We start from the raw sequence: 17,737 nt of genomic DNA, 5'->3' as shown, positions 1-17,737 counted from the left end.
CACATGTAGGGCCCTGAGTTACACAAGCCCAGAGTCTGCAAGGCCTATTTTTGCCATCTTTGTCTTTCTTCACTAGTATTGAATGAGGAAATACAACTGAAGACATTATGGGAAGTTCTGGCCACCTGTAGACATCACTGGGTTTGCTATTATTTGTTATAAGCACCTAAAATAGCCTTGGATATTCCATGCTTTATTCTAGATCTGAAATAAGTATCAGCAAACTACAGTTTTTTAGGTAATGTTGCACCTTAGAGACTGGAAAAAATACAGTTAATTTATTTAATTTTCCCCAGTAATGTTAAACATTCTGAACAGGACAAATTTGCTTATAAAAAAGAGGGATTGTAAATTACCTTTAACAGAGAATTTTTCTTTATTGTCAAGAAACCTTTCAGATGCTTTTTAAAAAACTGGTAATGAAATTAGGTACATAATGATTTTATAATTTATATGAATACTAGGAAAGTTATTATGCGTGAAGATTGAACATCTGTTAAAGTGATCCCAAACTAAAATTCTTACCATCAGGATTCCAGCCTCTACATTAAATTATTTAGAAAATAATTATTGCTGCAGATTTTACACATAACAAATTCCATGCCCCAATCTGAAATTGTCAAAATGTTTTTGATTTGGGAAGATGAGAGGAAATCCTACATATAAAAAGAGCAGTCAGCTATGAAAATTCTCAAATCAGATGAATCTGAATGTTCCCTATTCATGCCTTAACATGTCAAGAATTTGACCATTTTTAATAAATAATTTTAATAGTGGCAACATACCAATAACCTTTTTTTTTTTTTTTGTATAGGTGAACAAATATTTCATTACATTTCATAGGAATGTAATGAATGGAAACAAATATTCTGAAGTGTGCACAAATTCAATTTAAGGAGTTTCAGGATTTTATATAAATATAGAAGTACAAAGAGGAACTGAAGTACTAAACCCATGTTACCATGGACAGTCTATCTCATATTTGGATCAGTAATACATAGCTGCTGAATTTCCCTAAGCAGAATCCACGGACTGAGGAGGGGGAGGTTGAATCCTGACAATCAGAACTTCACTGGGGCTTACTTACCAGAACAGCACTTACTCATTTATTTTTCATCCAATATAAATCATGTTAAGAGTAAAACAGGGCATTCAGCATTTTCTGACTCTAAGAGAGGGTTCCAAAATTAAACTGGAGAACAGGGTTTAAAAAAAAATGGCCTTTTCTTGATGCAATCATAATGTGACTGTTCATAAGACATCTCATCTGATGTACAGTGGTTGTTACCAAAAAGTTTGCACTTGTCAACAACTAGCAAAATGTAGTTATCAGACATTTATGCTATTTTTACCTTCCAAAAAGAAAGCTTTGGTATAAGATGTGTTTGCAAACTTCTTGTATTTAAGTGTGGCCATTATATAAGTACTTTAATTTACTTCATTATTATATGAATTTACTAATTTGCATGCAATCAGGGATCCTGGGAGAAGAAAGATACTTCAGAAAAAAAAATTCTCAGAGTGAAGGGAAATGCTGAATGATCCCATGACAAACATGCTTTTCTTGTACAATAAAATAACATTTTTTACCTGAAAACACAGTAAAATGGCTGATGGCTATTTGCCTATCTTCAGTGTCACAATAAAATATTTTAATCCCTTTAAAACTCACACCTGATTTTCAAGTATTTTTCAAACTCTGGTTGAGATACAGAGGAATGTAATCCTGTATGAGTGAGCACACTAAAAACTCTCCTACAGCACTGGATGTTCTTTCTGTGGATGGGGTTTCCAGTACATTCAAAAAACACACACTGTATATTTCTTATGCAAAATATTTAGGTTGAGGATAGTACAGAATTTGGAATATATTCCAGACAAGTGGCTCTTTCTTTTTCCTAAGTGTATGCATCATGTAAACCAGTCCCATTGATTTATATTCACTTGAACAGATCAACTTTAAAACTGGCAGAAAGGGTTGTTTTCAAAGGACAATTTTTTTCAATATACTAAGTAGCACTGGTTCAAAGTTCCCAATAGAACCTTTAAAAAGGAATTTTTAAAGTTTTAGGTTATATGAGGTCAGAATAGGCAATAAAAGTCACAAGATTGTGATGGCATTATTTCAAGATAATAATCTTATTTTAAGATATGAAAATACTGAAACAATCATGCCAGTATAAGAAATAATTATACCACAATTCATAAGTGCATAATTTATCAAAACAATAGAGCAGTCATGGTTAGATGCAACCTAATACTCCTGTATAAGATATAACTACATACTGTACAATTGTTCCTTTTTTATAATTATTTTTACACTTAGTCCTCATCCAAATTAAGCTGAGTACTTCTATGTATGAATGACTTTAGGAAATAAACACAACTCACAACAGGGCTTTATTACTGCTACTGCACCACCATGGCATGCAAGTAACTATGTAGTCAACTATAAACAGTAAAATGTCATCATCTTCCTGAAATAAAAAGAACATAAAAAATACAGATATAGTAGTAAACATCAATTATCTTTTATATCTTTCATATTTACCAAAAGTCTATCATTACATGAGACATTTATACCTCTGTATCACTCTCCTGTACTAGGATGGTGGCAAATTTGGAGTTAAACTATACTTTCAACAAGCTTGTACAAAACTACTAGTTTCATATTACACTCTGTCAAGTGTGTAATGCATAAATGAGAATATGACACATCTGCTACCTGCCCCTTAGCATTCTCTTATTCTTTTATATGTTCATGAATTTTGAGTAAATAAAAAGACCAAGGGCCATTAAAGCTGGTTGCCAGGTTATCTGTTGTGGTTATTGAACCCCCAAAAGACTACAGTCCTTTAAAAAGGAAACTTTCATCTGATTTTTGTTGTTGAGTACTGATTGTGTGAAGTTCCATACTGGTTGTTGGATTTGAGAACTAATGTTGGAACCAAGTTGGATTTCTAAATATTTATTTATTTATTTATTTATTTACATTGGGCAATTCCTTAACAGGTGCTAAAGTGACAATGAGATGAAATTCTGCAGTTGTGAGGAAAAAAAATAACTATTCTGTATTACAAAAACAAGAGCCAAAGTGCTGACTGGGATCCATTTCTTCTGCTTGGAGGTCAGGACAATATATAGATACTAGCAAATTTCAATACTGAAATGGGAGCAGGTTGAACAACAGCATGTTCAACTCTCCTTAGATTTGCAGTCTTGGAGACTCTCTTGGAAAAAAAGATTGTAAAAGCAGCTTTTCCATGCTCAGTTAATTCTTCTGATCATTTAGCTGGCATGGAGGATCCTCTTTGTAAAATATATCATCCCTAATTCTGGACAAACTCTGAGGTACAGAAACGAAAGCCCACCCATCACTCTTCTGCAGCCCAAAATATGTTTATGAGGTTTTTTTCAATGCAAAGAAAAAATAATCATGAAATGCTCAAATCATAGTATTTAATAGAATTATCTTTCAAATATTACATGTGGTGTTCTTGGGATACACCTTTGCTGAATTCAAAGGCTGCCTACCTCTTCTGGGCAATGATAAAAGAACACCTAAATCCAAATAGTTCTCTTTAGTTCCTATTTGCTGGAAAGAAAGCTTAGTGCCAATTACAAGGAAAGAACTGTACAATTCCTATTACATTAAGCTACACAAAAATTTCCTTTACTTTCTTGGAACTTGCTCCATTTTCAATTATACAATTTGCTTCTACATTACAAAAAAAAAGTGTTGTTTGTTTGTCCTAGTTCCGTTCAAGGATTTTCCCTGCTCTGATATGGTCAGGATTAAGAATACTAGGTATTTTATTCCGTATTTTGTTGATACCAGGATCCACTCTTTTTATTAAAGCTCATCAAGCATACTCATACCAACCACAAGTTTGTTCTGCTTTGGGGGATAGCAGGCTGTGTGACTAGAACAGAGCACAGTACCTCATGTGTTCATTCATAGATTTGCCTCCATAAAAACTGAGGCTGTAGTATAGCTTTCAATGGAAGCCATTTAAAAAGAAAACATTACAGAATATACAATTGCAGTTTTTGAATCTCAGACACAAGTTCCTTGACGTGTTGAAAGGTGATGTTTTCGATTTCTGACTCCTGAACTCTTATCTTTACAGTCCGCAGGCTTCTGTTGTGAAATGTCTATCAGAGCACTTGCAATTGCGAGACCTGTAAGATAAATAAAGGAAAAACAAAATTTAATGCGTAGCTCTCCTGAGAAGAATTCCAGAGCAGCGTGATGGTTTCTTTCAAGCAAAGTTTTTATCGTTTCCCAGAAGTGATCAGTTTTATTTCGAAGTTAGATAACAAGTTCTCACTTTCTTAAATGCTACCGGGTAACAGTGAAGAAACAGTGGAAGGAAAAAGTGCAGTTAAGACACCAGACTGGAAATAAGGAGAACTGAGTTCCATTTGTGACTCCTACTTATTTGCTGTGTGATCTTAGCATGACCTCTCTTTATCACCATTTTCTTGGTTATGTGGGCCAGAAGCTTTCTGACATGAATTTTCTCATGTTAAATGTTTGTGCATTGCATTTAGAAATGGATAAAACTATCAAATAAGAAAATAAGAGAGAAACAGAAACTGCAGTTAGGATAACATTGTACCCATGAATATTTGCCTTTGATACATATATATATAAAATTTATGTGTATATATATGCCTCTCTGATTAGGGAATATTCAGAGGTTAGTATTTACCACAGAAAGATATGAAAGTACCTTTATCTTTCTAGAAAGCACAGATCTGTAAACAAGCAGTGAGCCGTGATGGTCTGGACAAATTCTAAATGTTGTCAACTTACTGAAACTCTTCTTTTTTGGATTCTGGTTAATCTGTTGGTATTTCATGACCTGTTGTAATCTTCACAGGGTATTACCAAGGGCAAGGACAGGCAGCTTAGGAATCATAGAATCATAGGACATCCTGAGTTCAAAGGGATCCACAAGGATCATCAAGTCCAGTTTCTGGCCCTGAACAGGACAGTCCCAAGAATCCCACCATGTCCATTGTCCAGATGCTTCTTGAACTCTTTTAGTGCTGTGACCACTTCCTTGGGGCGCCTGTTCCAGTGCCAGCTACCCTCTGGATGAAGAATTTTTTTCTAATATCCAACCTGAACCTCTCCTGACACAACTTCAGGTTGTTCCCTTGGGTCCTGTCACTGGTCACCACAGGGCAGAGATCAGTGTCTGACCCTGCTCTTCCCCTCATGAGGAAGTTGTAACTACAATGAGGTCTCCCCTCAGTCTCTTCCAGGCTGAACAGACCAAGTGACCTCAGCCACTCCTCATTGGGATTCCCTTCTAGACCTAAGAATTTAATAGTCTAAGAATTTACTCTTCCATTTGCTTGCTACTGCATACTTTCTAGAAATTAGTGACTTCTGAAATGCTGTGATTAACAACACACTTAATACATGGCAGTTCACACAGGTGATACTGCAATCCAATGGATTAGGAGTATTCACACCATTCACATGTCCTACTACAAAAAAAACACAAAAAAACACATCTACATATACCCAAAATGTAAGTAAGGATAGTTCTCCATGCTGCCCAAAACATCCCATTCTCCACCCAATAACATCACCACTCTCCAAAGAAACCTTTGAAGATACTTTTCACCATGTCTAACAGGCAGTCTCTATTTCTTATCTCAGATCTATATCAAACTCAATTTATCTATTACACCAAATCCAATTTTGCAATACTTTTCATGCAATCCCTCAGCACTTATCTACAAAGAAACTGTGCAAAAATTTTTTTCCACTAACAAATGCTGCTACAGTCTTCTTTCATAATATAAGACACATGGTCAGATTCGGTTCAGGTTTCCAGTATCCTAAAAAAAACTATGCTATTGCACACTGGTAACACTACCTTTCTTAACTCACAAAAAGTTGCAAGAATTAATTAATGTGCATCCAGCCTTTTAAATATGCATAATACTGTAAAACGCTACGTACAATTATCATTGATACATTTCAGGATATGTAAGAGCCAAGATTAATCAAGTTGTTTTTTCTCACATACACAGATATTTCCTGGCATGAGCCAGTGATGCCTTAAATTGGACTTTGACAAATTAAATTGTTGAAATCCTTGAGGCACCTTTAAGCAGTATCTGGTATTAGCAAATTCGGGGATAAAACCTAAATAACATTTTGATGATTGCTTACATGTGTTCCTATCTTCAACAGCTAGGCTTAGGGACTATGCTAAACAGAAGGGGTATTACTAGTGAACAGATTTTGCAATTTCATAGCTATTTTAAAATATATTTGGATGTATTATGCTAACCTCACTTGATATAGCAATTAACAAAAAGGAATCCTTACGTCTAACACTGCATACTGGGATGTACTGGCATGTTGATAGAATTCCATTTAAATCACCTCACTACAGAAGATCATTTTTCAAAACGTCACACAAATCATCTGATGAAATTCATTTATGATGTTCTCTATGCCCAGTGTAGTTCCTTGTTATCAAAGCAATACAATTAACTGGGGGAACAATTCATTATTGCAGACTGGCAGTCTAAAGGAATTTCATTTACCAAGTCAAGCTTGTGCACAGACACTTTGAGCAAGGAGAATTTACATCAAAATAAAACAGAAAAAAATGCTGTCGCTTAAATATTCATTAAAAAACCCCCAAACAATCCAAAACATTCCCTTGATTTTACGGGTTTTTTTATCTAAATAACAAATGTGAATACATTTACAGTCATTGAAGTTGGAATTGTAAATTGTACAGTGCTCTAGATCCGTTACCTCAACTCCTAAGTTATTACATTTACCCGCCTTCTCTGAATGCTGCTGTTTAAATATCCTACCTAACATCCAAACTGGTATTTTCCAAACCAGTACATGGTCTCTGGTTGCTTCTGACCCTTGAGTAACGTGGCAGAAAGGAACAGCGGAATCAGTAAGGATTCCACACGGAGGCTCAATGGGTCACTTCTAATTTCTTGGAAATTCAAGCTTAGTTGCAGAACCAGCCCCATTTTTAAATTTAGTTTATTTTTCTACTAAATGCTATAGAAATAACCTGACCTAGTTCTATGCAACTCAAACAACCTCTAGCTTGTTTTAAGGATACGTATGCATAGGTCATTAAGAAGTGAGCCCAGTCAAATCGTAAGTGGAAAGTATATTTTTGTAAGAGATAATTGCATCCACAATGAGGAAAACACCGAGAAAGCAATATGAACTTGGTTATCTTTAGCAGAACTATTGTCTTTCCTAATGGAAGTTAAATAGTAACAGTTTATTTTCAGGAAGTGTCTAATCATAAAATTACTGGGGTGTGAATTTTTTCCTTCTTTTTTTTTTTTACAAGAGTGCAAAACTATTAATAACTAGAGGAATAAAATACAGCAAATCAAATGAGATTACCTTGAAAAGCGCATTCACCATTTATATACAAACAGCCTTTTAATCCTGCATCTGAAAAAGTCATTCATTCTGAGATGCTCTCCTCCCAGTCTCTGTAAAAACAGGCAGTACTATATATTTTAATTTTGCAGCAAAACAGCTTCATTAGGCGTGAAAGGTTAATTGCAGGTTTAAGTGCAGTTCGGGGAACAGTGCACGGGTCTGTGGTGAATAGCACAGTCTGCTACAGGAAGGCTGAGTGCTATAAACTGTTTGCCCTGCTGAAATGTTTTACTACCTCATTTACTAACTGTCTTCTTTTACTGCTTGTATTTGTAGTTCTTCTAAACCTTTAATAGCTACAGTTTTATTTCACTGTAATCAGATTTAAATGGAAATACCCATGCTGGGATGTTTAAACATTTTTCCTCTGATTGTATACAACTACATTTGAACTGATGTAAGGCTACACTATCCCTAATAGCAGAAAAAACCTCTACATTGAAAAATTAGTCTCACCTGCTGGTGTGCATATTTAAAGCCTTTTTATCCTCCTCTATTGTTCATTTTAATGAGAAATGCATCGAGTTCCTACTATCTCCTTTGTTAAAAGTAAGGGAACAAAGAATGACCTCAGATTTGTGGTTAGGCAGGTAACTGGAAATGTTTCCTTTCAATTTGAATATGCATTATTCAGACATAACATTTGGATAGATGTCTTCACTTGATTAAATTTCTACACGTCATTGTTATGCAGAATCAGAACATTCAGAAACCTGAAGACAATAAAATAACTACGAGTCAGGCAGATCAATTAAATTTCTTTGACATTTTTACCAAAATTATAGTCATTGTTTAAGGTGACTTTAAGCAATGAAAATAAAATGCCAGCTGCCATACAGAGAGACTTAAACAGCAAAGACTGGGTAAACACTATATTATTAAAGTCACAGCTTCACCCTTCAGTGCCCACAAGTCTTTATGTTCCTTCCATCTGTCGATTTTTTAAAGCCTGGCATTACTGTACATGCTCACCTCATAGTGGACAGAGTCCTTTTATCATAAAGGACCTGTTACTCGAAATTTTTCCACTGTAGATTTATTGAACATGGAAATCTGTAGAAATGGATCTGAGCTGTTTGAAGATACCTTAAATGATGAGAATAATAGAGTGTGGTGCCTCATGAAGGTGATCATAGCACACAGTGAAGCCAATGAAGATAATTTCTTATTCATCAATAAAACTACCAGTAAGAATGTAGGGAATTTTAATGAGTTATGCCATTTATCAATATTTCAAGTCTATAAAAATAGTGTTTGATAAATACACAGTGTAGATCATGTGTGCATAACTGGTATATACATATACATATATATATATATGCAAAAATTATGTAATAATGTAACATAAACATGCCATTATGTAACCATATATATATATATATACACATACACAGAACTTATATACAACCCCCAGTTAATAATGAAGTTTTATATTACCTGTTTCTTAATTTGAAGAAATAGATCACATTCACCGTAACGTTTATGGATTGCACACATTTATTCTTCAGAGAAAAAAAAAGTGTTTGTTATAATGTCTGTAATAGTGGGGGAACATAACATTCTAGAAGGAACATAACATTCTAGAAGATTGTTACTAGGCAGTGTTTCTGAGTACCCACAGAAAAAATTCTCTTACTTTTATGAGACATTGTGCTAGAAATAGTCATACTCTGTTTAGTTGTTTGGTAATAGTTTCACAATTTTCTGGTTGTTCCTGTGTTCTCCACCAAACTGCCTCCAAATAGAACAACTCATGCTTAATTTTCATGGCTGAAAAGGCCAGCCTGTTCTTTGTGCTGCGTACTCCTCTGCTATGGATCAAGTCATGTTGGGAGATATCCAAAAGGCACATAAAGTGGAACCAGAACAAAATTTGGTATTTAAAAATGTGATGCACAGAGCCCCCTCCTAAGCAAGTGCAAACCTGATTCTCGAGTCTCTACTTTCCAGGAGAAAAATTAAGAGTCATCTGAAGTTCAAGACTGTGCATAGCTAGAAGAACACCACAGATCTAAGTTCATTTCAAAGTCAGAAAATAGTCAAATCCTTCATGTGTATCTGGGTTTCCTGATCTGGCAGGTGTGCCTAGACAGTATCCAGAGATCGCAGACTTAGTCACAGAGAAAAATAATCATAAGCATCTGCCAAGAAGAGTAAATGTCTTCATAGCCTGTCATATTGAATGTTTTTTTATTTGAATTAGATTATTTTTAAAAGGACAAGCTGACAGCATCTCAAATTCACAGTCTTTTGGGCTTCTCTTCCTGTTTGGTGCATGAATGTGTATTTTAAGTTGACACTGCTCTTACTTTCAGAAAGATGTATTAAACAAACTAAGCTAACTAGGAAATTACTTTGGGCAAGTAACCCCATCATTTTTTTTTCAGTGATAATTTTTGCTAGATGGGAAGACAGCCAAGAGGCCAGGAGGTATGTTTTCCTTTTCTTTTGCATATAACTTAATTAAATAAGTAAAATACGAGACAGAGCTTAAACCATAACAATAATGAACTAAATAATGATAGTGTGGAATTAAATAGCCACACACTAGTAGGGAGAAGATGTCATGCTCTTCTTTATTACACCTTTGCTATTTAGTAATAAGAGCTATCTATAAGTGACTAAGAAATCCTTGTTCCCAGAATAGACTTATAAATTACCTGCTGTCAGTTTGTGGGAAATGCAGACTATACAATAAAGGCTCTTTGAAGAAATGTTCAGCCTTTCCCAAATTTTCTCATTTTGAAAAGGAAATGGCCCTACATATTTGTGTGAAATATTTGTGTTCCATGAGGCCAGTGGTGATTTTTTTTTTTCTTTTTTTTTTAATGCAGTCAGGCAGATTTCCTTCCCTTTCAGAGTGAGATATCCATAGTTTAGTCTGAAATACAGGTCTGTACAACATCTGGTGCCTTTAAACTGTCCAGCCTGCCAGTGACTATGAGACAGCATGGCTTGTTTGGCCTCTCTGGATATGGACAAGGGGAAGTTGACAATGCTCTCTGGGATGCCTCAGTGTCCTGTTGAAGTGGACCTGGTGGGGAGTTAGAGACACTACAGTAGCAGGACTGGGGCAGCCTAACATTGGTTAACTGAAGTTTTATTCTCCCGCCCTCTTTTCTCAACTCCAGCCCTCCTGGAACACAAGAACCATGGAATCATCAAATTGTTTAGGTTGGAAAAGACCCTCAGGATCATGGGGTCCAACCATTAAGTTAACACTGCAAAGCCCACCAATAACATGTCCCTGAGTGCCACACACACATCTTTTAAATACCTCCAGCAATGGTGTTTTCACCACTTCCCTGAGCAGCCTGTTCCTGTGCCTGACAACCCTTCTGGTGAAGAAGTTTTTCCTAATAGCCAATATAAACCTCCCCCGGTGCAACTTGAGGTCGAGTCTTCTTGTCATATTTTTTTTAACTGAATGATATTAAAAACACCTAAAAAGGAATAATCTCTACTTAGAATATGTGCAAATCTCATGCAGATTAATTCCTTGCTGCTCTGCCACTGTGTATTACACATCATGTGTTAAAATGCAAGTAATTACACATTTTTCCTACAATGGACAGTAATATTTTAAACATTTGGATTACATTTTCTGTTTGATTACATCTCACTTCCATTGAATAATTTATCCATATGTTATGAAAAGCATCTCTATTCTTGTGATGTTGTGCAGCCGTTTAATTTGTTTTCAAGAAAATCACTATAAACTAATTTGCTACTCGGCAAGAATTTGGTGAGATGCATTAATCACGCCAGAATCTAATTTGGTCCTGTAAACCTATTTCTGTAGAAGAGAAAAAAGTACTCAGAGTACTGAAGAAGCTCTATTTTCACTTACTTTTAGCAATACCTGGTTTAATATAAACAAAATCATCATTGGTTTTGTTTAGAAGTCAGTATCACAGTTATGGCCCAGGTGGGGTTAGTTTATGAACCCCTCTACAGTAATTAGACATGTCTGGATTGCAAAAGTCTCCTCCAGCCTGGCTCACTCGAGGTTGCCTGTACAGCATTATTTTACTCTGCCTCTATCTTCAGCAAACTCTTTTTATTTGGATCACAGATGCCAATCAGAGCAAAATGAAGGTATGAAAGCTGTAAAAAATTGTGAACTTGAGTTAAAATATTTTAAAGCTTTTTACCCAAACCCATTCATGCAATTGGATGCTTTAACCACGCGATGAAAGTTAGAGCCTTACTATACATCATGAGTGGAATGAACACCTGTGGGACAGAGATCTCTCATCCATATAAACAGAGTTTGACTGGCCATTATTACAGGGCTGAACTATATTTCATGCAGTTCAGTAATCAGAGTATCTGCGTGTGTGTGAATATCCATGTGTGAGCATCTGGGAAACAGAGCAGGTTGGAACAAAACTGAGCAATCAGGAGAACACTCCGAAGGAGAAAAGGCAGCAGTAGTCACTGGGGTTTGCTTCCCTCCAGAGGGGCCTTTCTTGCACGGGGTGATTTAAAGCAGATCTCTTTCTGTCTGTAGAGGAAATCTGGGGTGATAAACCTCGCCAGGTGAAATTCAGTTTTTATGAATACCTCCCTAATGTTCCATCTGGGTGATAACATATACTGTCAGATTTGCAGCTTTACTACTCTCCTCTTCAAGACAAAACACACCACCTTAAAGACAATAGGTTTAAGGGCCCAATAGGGGCTAATTCTACCCACACTGGAGATAAAACAATACTACTTACATTACCATTTACTTTTAAGGAAGAAGATTAGAAAAATAATCCTCAAAGATCCTTTTTCTCTCTCTTGCCCCCTTTATATTGCAGGTGCCAGCTTTTTTTTCCCTTGTCAAAAGTTTTATTTAAACCAGAAAGTACTGAATACGTTCATGAAAATAAATTATTGTAGTTCACCAGAAATTCAACAGGACTGCAGCTTAATCAGCAGTAGGCATGATATCTACAGTGCTTTTCCATACAGAATTCTCATTTAAAAGTTCTGCTTTTGAAGGTTTATGAGGTACTGGACTTGTTTTCCATATTCCAACATATGTTTTCCATATTCCAACAGATATCATCACTCTAACCACTGTTTTGATACTAATTTGGTTCTGGCCAAATGGCAATGCCAGTTTTTCAGTATTCTGCTGATTTCCACAATTATATATTCAGACCTTCCCCTGCTACGTAGCCAGGAGTCATTCTGACAAAACAAACAATCTTGGGAGGATAACACAGAATTAAGTCAACAGGACAGAAAGCACGCCGAGAATTTTGAACCATATTTTGAAATATCACTAAAGTGACAACTTCAGGGTCCTCAGGATCTCTAGCAAGGGTATTTGTAGGTTCAGTGCTATTAATGCCCAAGAACAGTGAAAAAGAAAAGAAAAAAAAGTCACAAATGCCCTGCTGTCAGTATTAAGGTGGCTCTGTCAGCAAATCTAGCATCAGCTTATAAAGAAAATTGATTTTTATTAATTTCAATAGAAAAGCTTGGTAAAAGGCCAGAAAGTTCACATCACAAAAAAAATCCCAACATTTTAACCCCCAAAGATTTTATACAAATAGCCCTACCACAATTATGGTCTGCACTGAAAGAGAATAATTCTGAATGGGACTCCAGTATAAAGAGGTAAGCTACACAGCTACTCATTTATTCTTTACTGAATCTTCTATTTTACATTGAAAACACCATGTTATGACTATAACAGGCAAAATTACACACTTAGACCTGTCAAACTTTATGGAAATAGGTTTCCATTTTAAACACTTCATTACATACACTTACTTGGTACTGAGCAGTCAATATAGATAAATATCAGTAAAATGGTAGTAGAAGAGCACTGTTTCTGCTTGTGTGACACATGCAGGTACAGCAAATGCCTGAAACTGAGAGATAGTAATACAATGGCTGCAAATCACTGTAAATATATTATATGCCCTAGACATGTGTCCTAATTTGGAGAGGAAGAACTGGAAGACTGATAGTCCATAGTCACAGCTTGCCATCTACCTCTGTGTGTACTCAAAATGCAACAAGTAGCACTCATTGTCTCATCCACCCATTAAATCAATAAAATTTTTGAAAACAAACAGCCCACAACAACAAAACCCCAACTATTCTTGTAAAAAAGGATTACCAAACTATAACTATTGCCATTTAAAACATTTCTCTAAATGCTTGCAAAAAAAAATGAGAAAGATTCTCCTGGCACACCAAATTCAGGTTCCACATCCTTCCTTTTAGGATTAACATACACCAGAGATACAGAAGCTGTGAAATACTCCCCTCAGGATCTGATCTGGCATAAATCTCAGCCTGATTACCACACCCCCTTTTAATACAACTCATGGCCTGTTGAAGAGGACTCACACTACTAAATGGATGTGCAAAAAAAGGCAGAAACCAAGTGAAAGATACAGTCCAGAAAACTTCACAAAGCCCATTTCCCAACAATGTCAGCTCCCTGAAGATGCACTCAAGGAAAATACACTTTCTGACACTAAAGAATTACTGCAGCAGCCCATTCTCATCACAGTTCATGTGAGTAAGAAATGGCAGAAATGAAACCAGGGACAAGAAGATGTGGTAAGAGATACACAATGCTTCAAGTTTTCCAGCATCAGGATGGTTCCTTTAGACAACAGGCAAAATTCAGAGCAATTCTGTGCATTGTTCCAAATATTTTCATCAAAACCTGTGTGTGCTGTACAAAGCGTCATGCTGTCCTTGTATTTCCAAGATGTGATAAGGAGCTAGTTTTCATTTAAGCATTTTCAAAAAAGCTCTTACTGTGTGATGAAAGAGAAACAAACCTTCTGCAGGACATTAGAACTCCCTCACTGCAATTGTGCTAAATCTCCCATCTGTTTTTTTAAAAGCAGAAATTGCACTGAGGCTTCTATTTGCTATTTAACTGCTGACCTTTTTCCCCCCTCTATTTTTTCCCATATGCTTTTTGATCACATGTGAAAAACTTAGCTTTGGTTCCCTTTTTTCCTGATATTCTGTATTTCAACTAGACTTTAATGGCTTTATATACAATGATAATGATCCAAGAGTGCTTCAAATGAAATCTGTTTTGTACTTCCCAGCTTCTGAGAACTGCTACAATCTGAGAAACTTTTGTCTGAACCCCTGAAGTGTCTTCTATAATATAATAATATAATAAACCATGAATCTCCTCTCCCTTTGCTGTGCAATACACCATTCTGTTTCCTACAGTCTGCTGCATTACGATTTGCAACTATAAATAATTATCCTAAATTATAATGATGTAATATAAAACTATAAAGCAATACCATTAGACACCATACACTCGAGACTCTGAAGCAGCCATAAGACACTGATTTTCATAAAGAATAGGAAAAAAGGTGACAATGAAAATCATGGTTCGTGCTTAGGATTGGTTCATTAAAAGCTTGCTGCAATTTTGGATGCAAAGAATGAAAGTAGCAGGTAATCAGTGGCAAACCATCTTTTTTTCTAAAAGGTCGAACACCAAATTTTATGACATCTATCTTAAAAGGTGGGAGGAGAACAAAAGGTGTGGTGGGAATGGGACTTTACAACATGTGAAGTTCAGAATTATAAGGTATTATCCCCCAAAAGGGGAAGAGCCAGACACAAGAGGGATTCATAAACCTCTGTAAGGTTTGTGTCCAGATGTGTGACCCTGTGAGTTGGTTTTTCATTTGTTCTGTCTGGTTTGGACAATATAACAAGAAGAATGTATAGGATTTCTGGCTTTTTCCTACACTACTTTCCAATGCCTGCCTTCCAAATAGCCCTTCATTTTCCATTCTTAATTTTGATGCTTCTTCTTCTGTTGAGCTTCAGTCAGCACAACATTTAATTGCCTTTACAAAATACTTCCAATAATCAGGAATTCTCTTTGTGAATCTGAAGTTATCTACTAAGACTACTCTAATTCCTTTTCACTTCCTTTCACCTCTTTGCATTGTACTAGCATAAGAAGGTGGTATGGTAGTTTTAAAAGTTGCAGACATCCTAAATATCGCTTATATCATTTGCCCTTTTCATGACTTCTCATTTTAGTGGGCAATTCTTTTCCAAGAAAAATACACACATTCAAGATTTGCAAAGAAATATAAAAATAACTTTTCATTTTTGAACTATGACCAAATTATTTAAGAGCAATGAAGTAGATTGTGAACAATCTAAATGCAGCCAGCCTTATTTCATTGAGTCCCACATGTGCTTTAAGAACAGTATTTACATTCAAGATTTTAAAAACTGTATTCTAACTAGTGCACATTTCTCATGCAACTTCTTCTCTTTGATGAGTTTAATGGTGCATTCTTTAGTCATGCTGCAAAAGGGACAAAAATGTGTTTTCCTCGCCGGGGTGGCCTCAAGGATACAGCTATCCTTTGTGCCAGTGTATGGAGCTGCTAAATATCCACAGAGGCTGAGGCAGTGGGGTTTATGTTCTCTCCAGATCCACTGGGATGGGTTTCAAGGTGAGGGAAGTAAGGCCAGGAGGCTCTTGCAGGAACAAACAGCCTCCAGAGTGAGGTAGGTCGTTTCTGAGACTGTTAAGAGATCTAAAGCTTGGTAGGAGAAATCTGAGCCCTAAAAACAAGTTGAATTTTCGCACTTTTTTTCCTCCCTCCAAACATTAGCTCTTTCAAGTCCTATTTTAGAGCTTTCATTTACAAGATCAATGTTTAGTGACCTTTTCATAGTGGTTTAAAAATGAAGACAAGAGATGTGTCCAGGGAAGAGAAACTGTATTAAAATATTGAGCTTGTTATCTCCAAAGTGCTATACACAAATTAACTAATACATACTAATACAGTGATTAGACAGTTTGCCTAGGTTTAGTTCAATGACTGTGCTTCCTAAGGCCACCACTGAATGAGAGATGGGGTGGCATCACACCACAGCCAAGAGCTCTCCTTAAAACATAATGTGCTTAACCATTGTGTATTCTCCTCTGAAAATAATCTAAGTCTATTTAGAGTACTGACATGATTTGCAAAAAACACATTTTGAAATCAAGGTATGTTTTGACTTATTGAAATAGTGCAATACTAGACAAAACCAGAATGGGTTGTTGTTGGCTGGCTGGGGTGAGGATGGAGCTACAGACATTTCACCTGGAATAACTCCTGTGTTCTGCATAAACTCACAGGTGATGACTCCTCACAGCATCTTCTCAGGAGCAAATAGCACAGAAAGTACTTGAAAACGTTAAAAGGAAAGTTCCATCCCCTACACAGGGCTGTCCATAGGCTGCCTCCTCCTTTGTGGAAAACCATAACAGACCAAACAGACTTTGCCTGTGGCTTCCCAGAGGATCACACTCCATGGACACTTGATTTGCATGCCCAGGCTAGATTAGGTACGTGTTTGTGCACCTCTCAATGTAATGAAGTCCCACACACAGTGAGGACTTCAAAACCTTGAGAATAGAAATAGTAAAAAAACCCATCAACAGAAATCAAACTGGTAGCATCACAGGTACCTGTGGAGCTTTGAAATAAACACAAGAAAGCTGGCACAGTATCACTGGCATGATGTATTCTGAACCAGATTGGAAAAAGCAACCTGGAAAAAACCCAGTATGATTATAATGAATGAGCCTTTATTCCACATATGAAAGTGCTTCTGATACTGACAAAAGGAGGAACAATATTTATCATTCTAGGATCTAAGGGGACAAAACAACAATATTAAATCATGAAAGGTTTTGTTTGTGAATTGGCATTGTTTTCTGTCCCTTGTGTTACCAGAATGATAAATGCTTTCCTTTGTATAGGAAAGAAAAGACACTGGATGTTTATTATACATATACTTGCACCATAAATTTTTGAGATGGTTGGTTGGATTCTCATTAATAAAAATATTTATATTAAAGGTGCTAATAAACATTTGGGGGGTGAGGGTGGTTTCCTATTCCACAGTTTTATTTGAAACTCTCCTTCATGATAGATATTGTAGTTTCTAGGACAGATGAAACAAGATTCAGTTATCACAGTTCTAAGGATAACTGGTGGGAATATTCCAGAAGCACAATGTGATCAAAGTGGATGGAAAAGCAATACCCAAATGACTAAAGGCAAAACTGTGCCAGTCACAGAATTACAGAAAGAGCTGATATGTATGAGACATACTAAACACTTGCATTTGAATTTTTAATATAGAAAATAAATGTCACAGCATTTTCATGAAGAATCTATTAGTCTTGAATGCAGCTCATCTGCTACTCATTGCTATGGTTTATACCTTATACTTTTTATCCATCTTTAATTCCTGCTTAACACTTGC

At 36.1% G+C, this 17,737-nt stretch overlaps 1 protein-coding gene across 1 annotated transcript in view; it reads right to left on the bottom strand.

Annotated features, from left to right (window-relative positions):
• Positions 1-263: 263 nt before the first annotated feature.
• ATRNL1 (attractin like 1) overlaps positions 264-17,737 on the bottom strand; it is a gene marked incomplete at its 5' end in the record, with an annotated part of 455,979 nt that continues 438,505 nt past the window's right edge. The window contains one exon of the mRNA XM_008629373.2: positions 264-4,182. Within this exon, the coding sequence (XP_008627595.2) occupies positions 4,058-4,182 (125 nt within the window). The remainder of the gene's footprint in view (positions 4,183-17,737) is intronic.

The sequence above is a fragment of the Corvus brachyrhynchos genome, unplaced genomic scaffold (genome assembly GCF_000691975.1).
Source record: "Corvus brachyrhynchos isolate BGI_N302 unplaced genomic scaffold, ASM69197v1 scaffold783, whole genome shotgun sequence".
Classification (NCBI taxonomy): domain Eukaryota; kingdom Metazoa; phylum Chordata; class Aves; order Passeriformes; family Corvidae; genus Corvus; species Corvus brachyrhynchos.
Note: the sequence above shows the minus strand (reverse complement) of the source record. Positions and strands in the feature narration are given on the sequence as shown.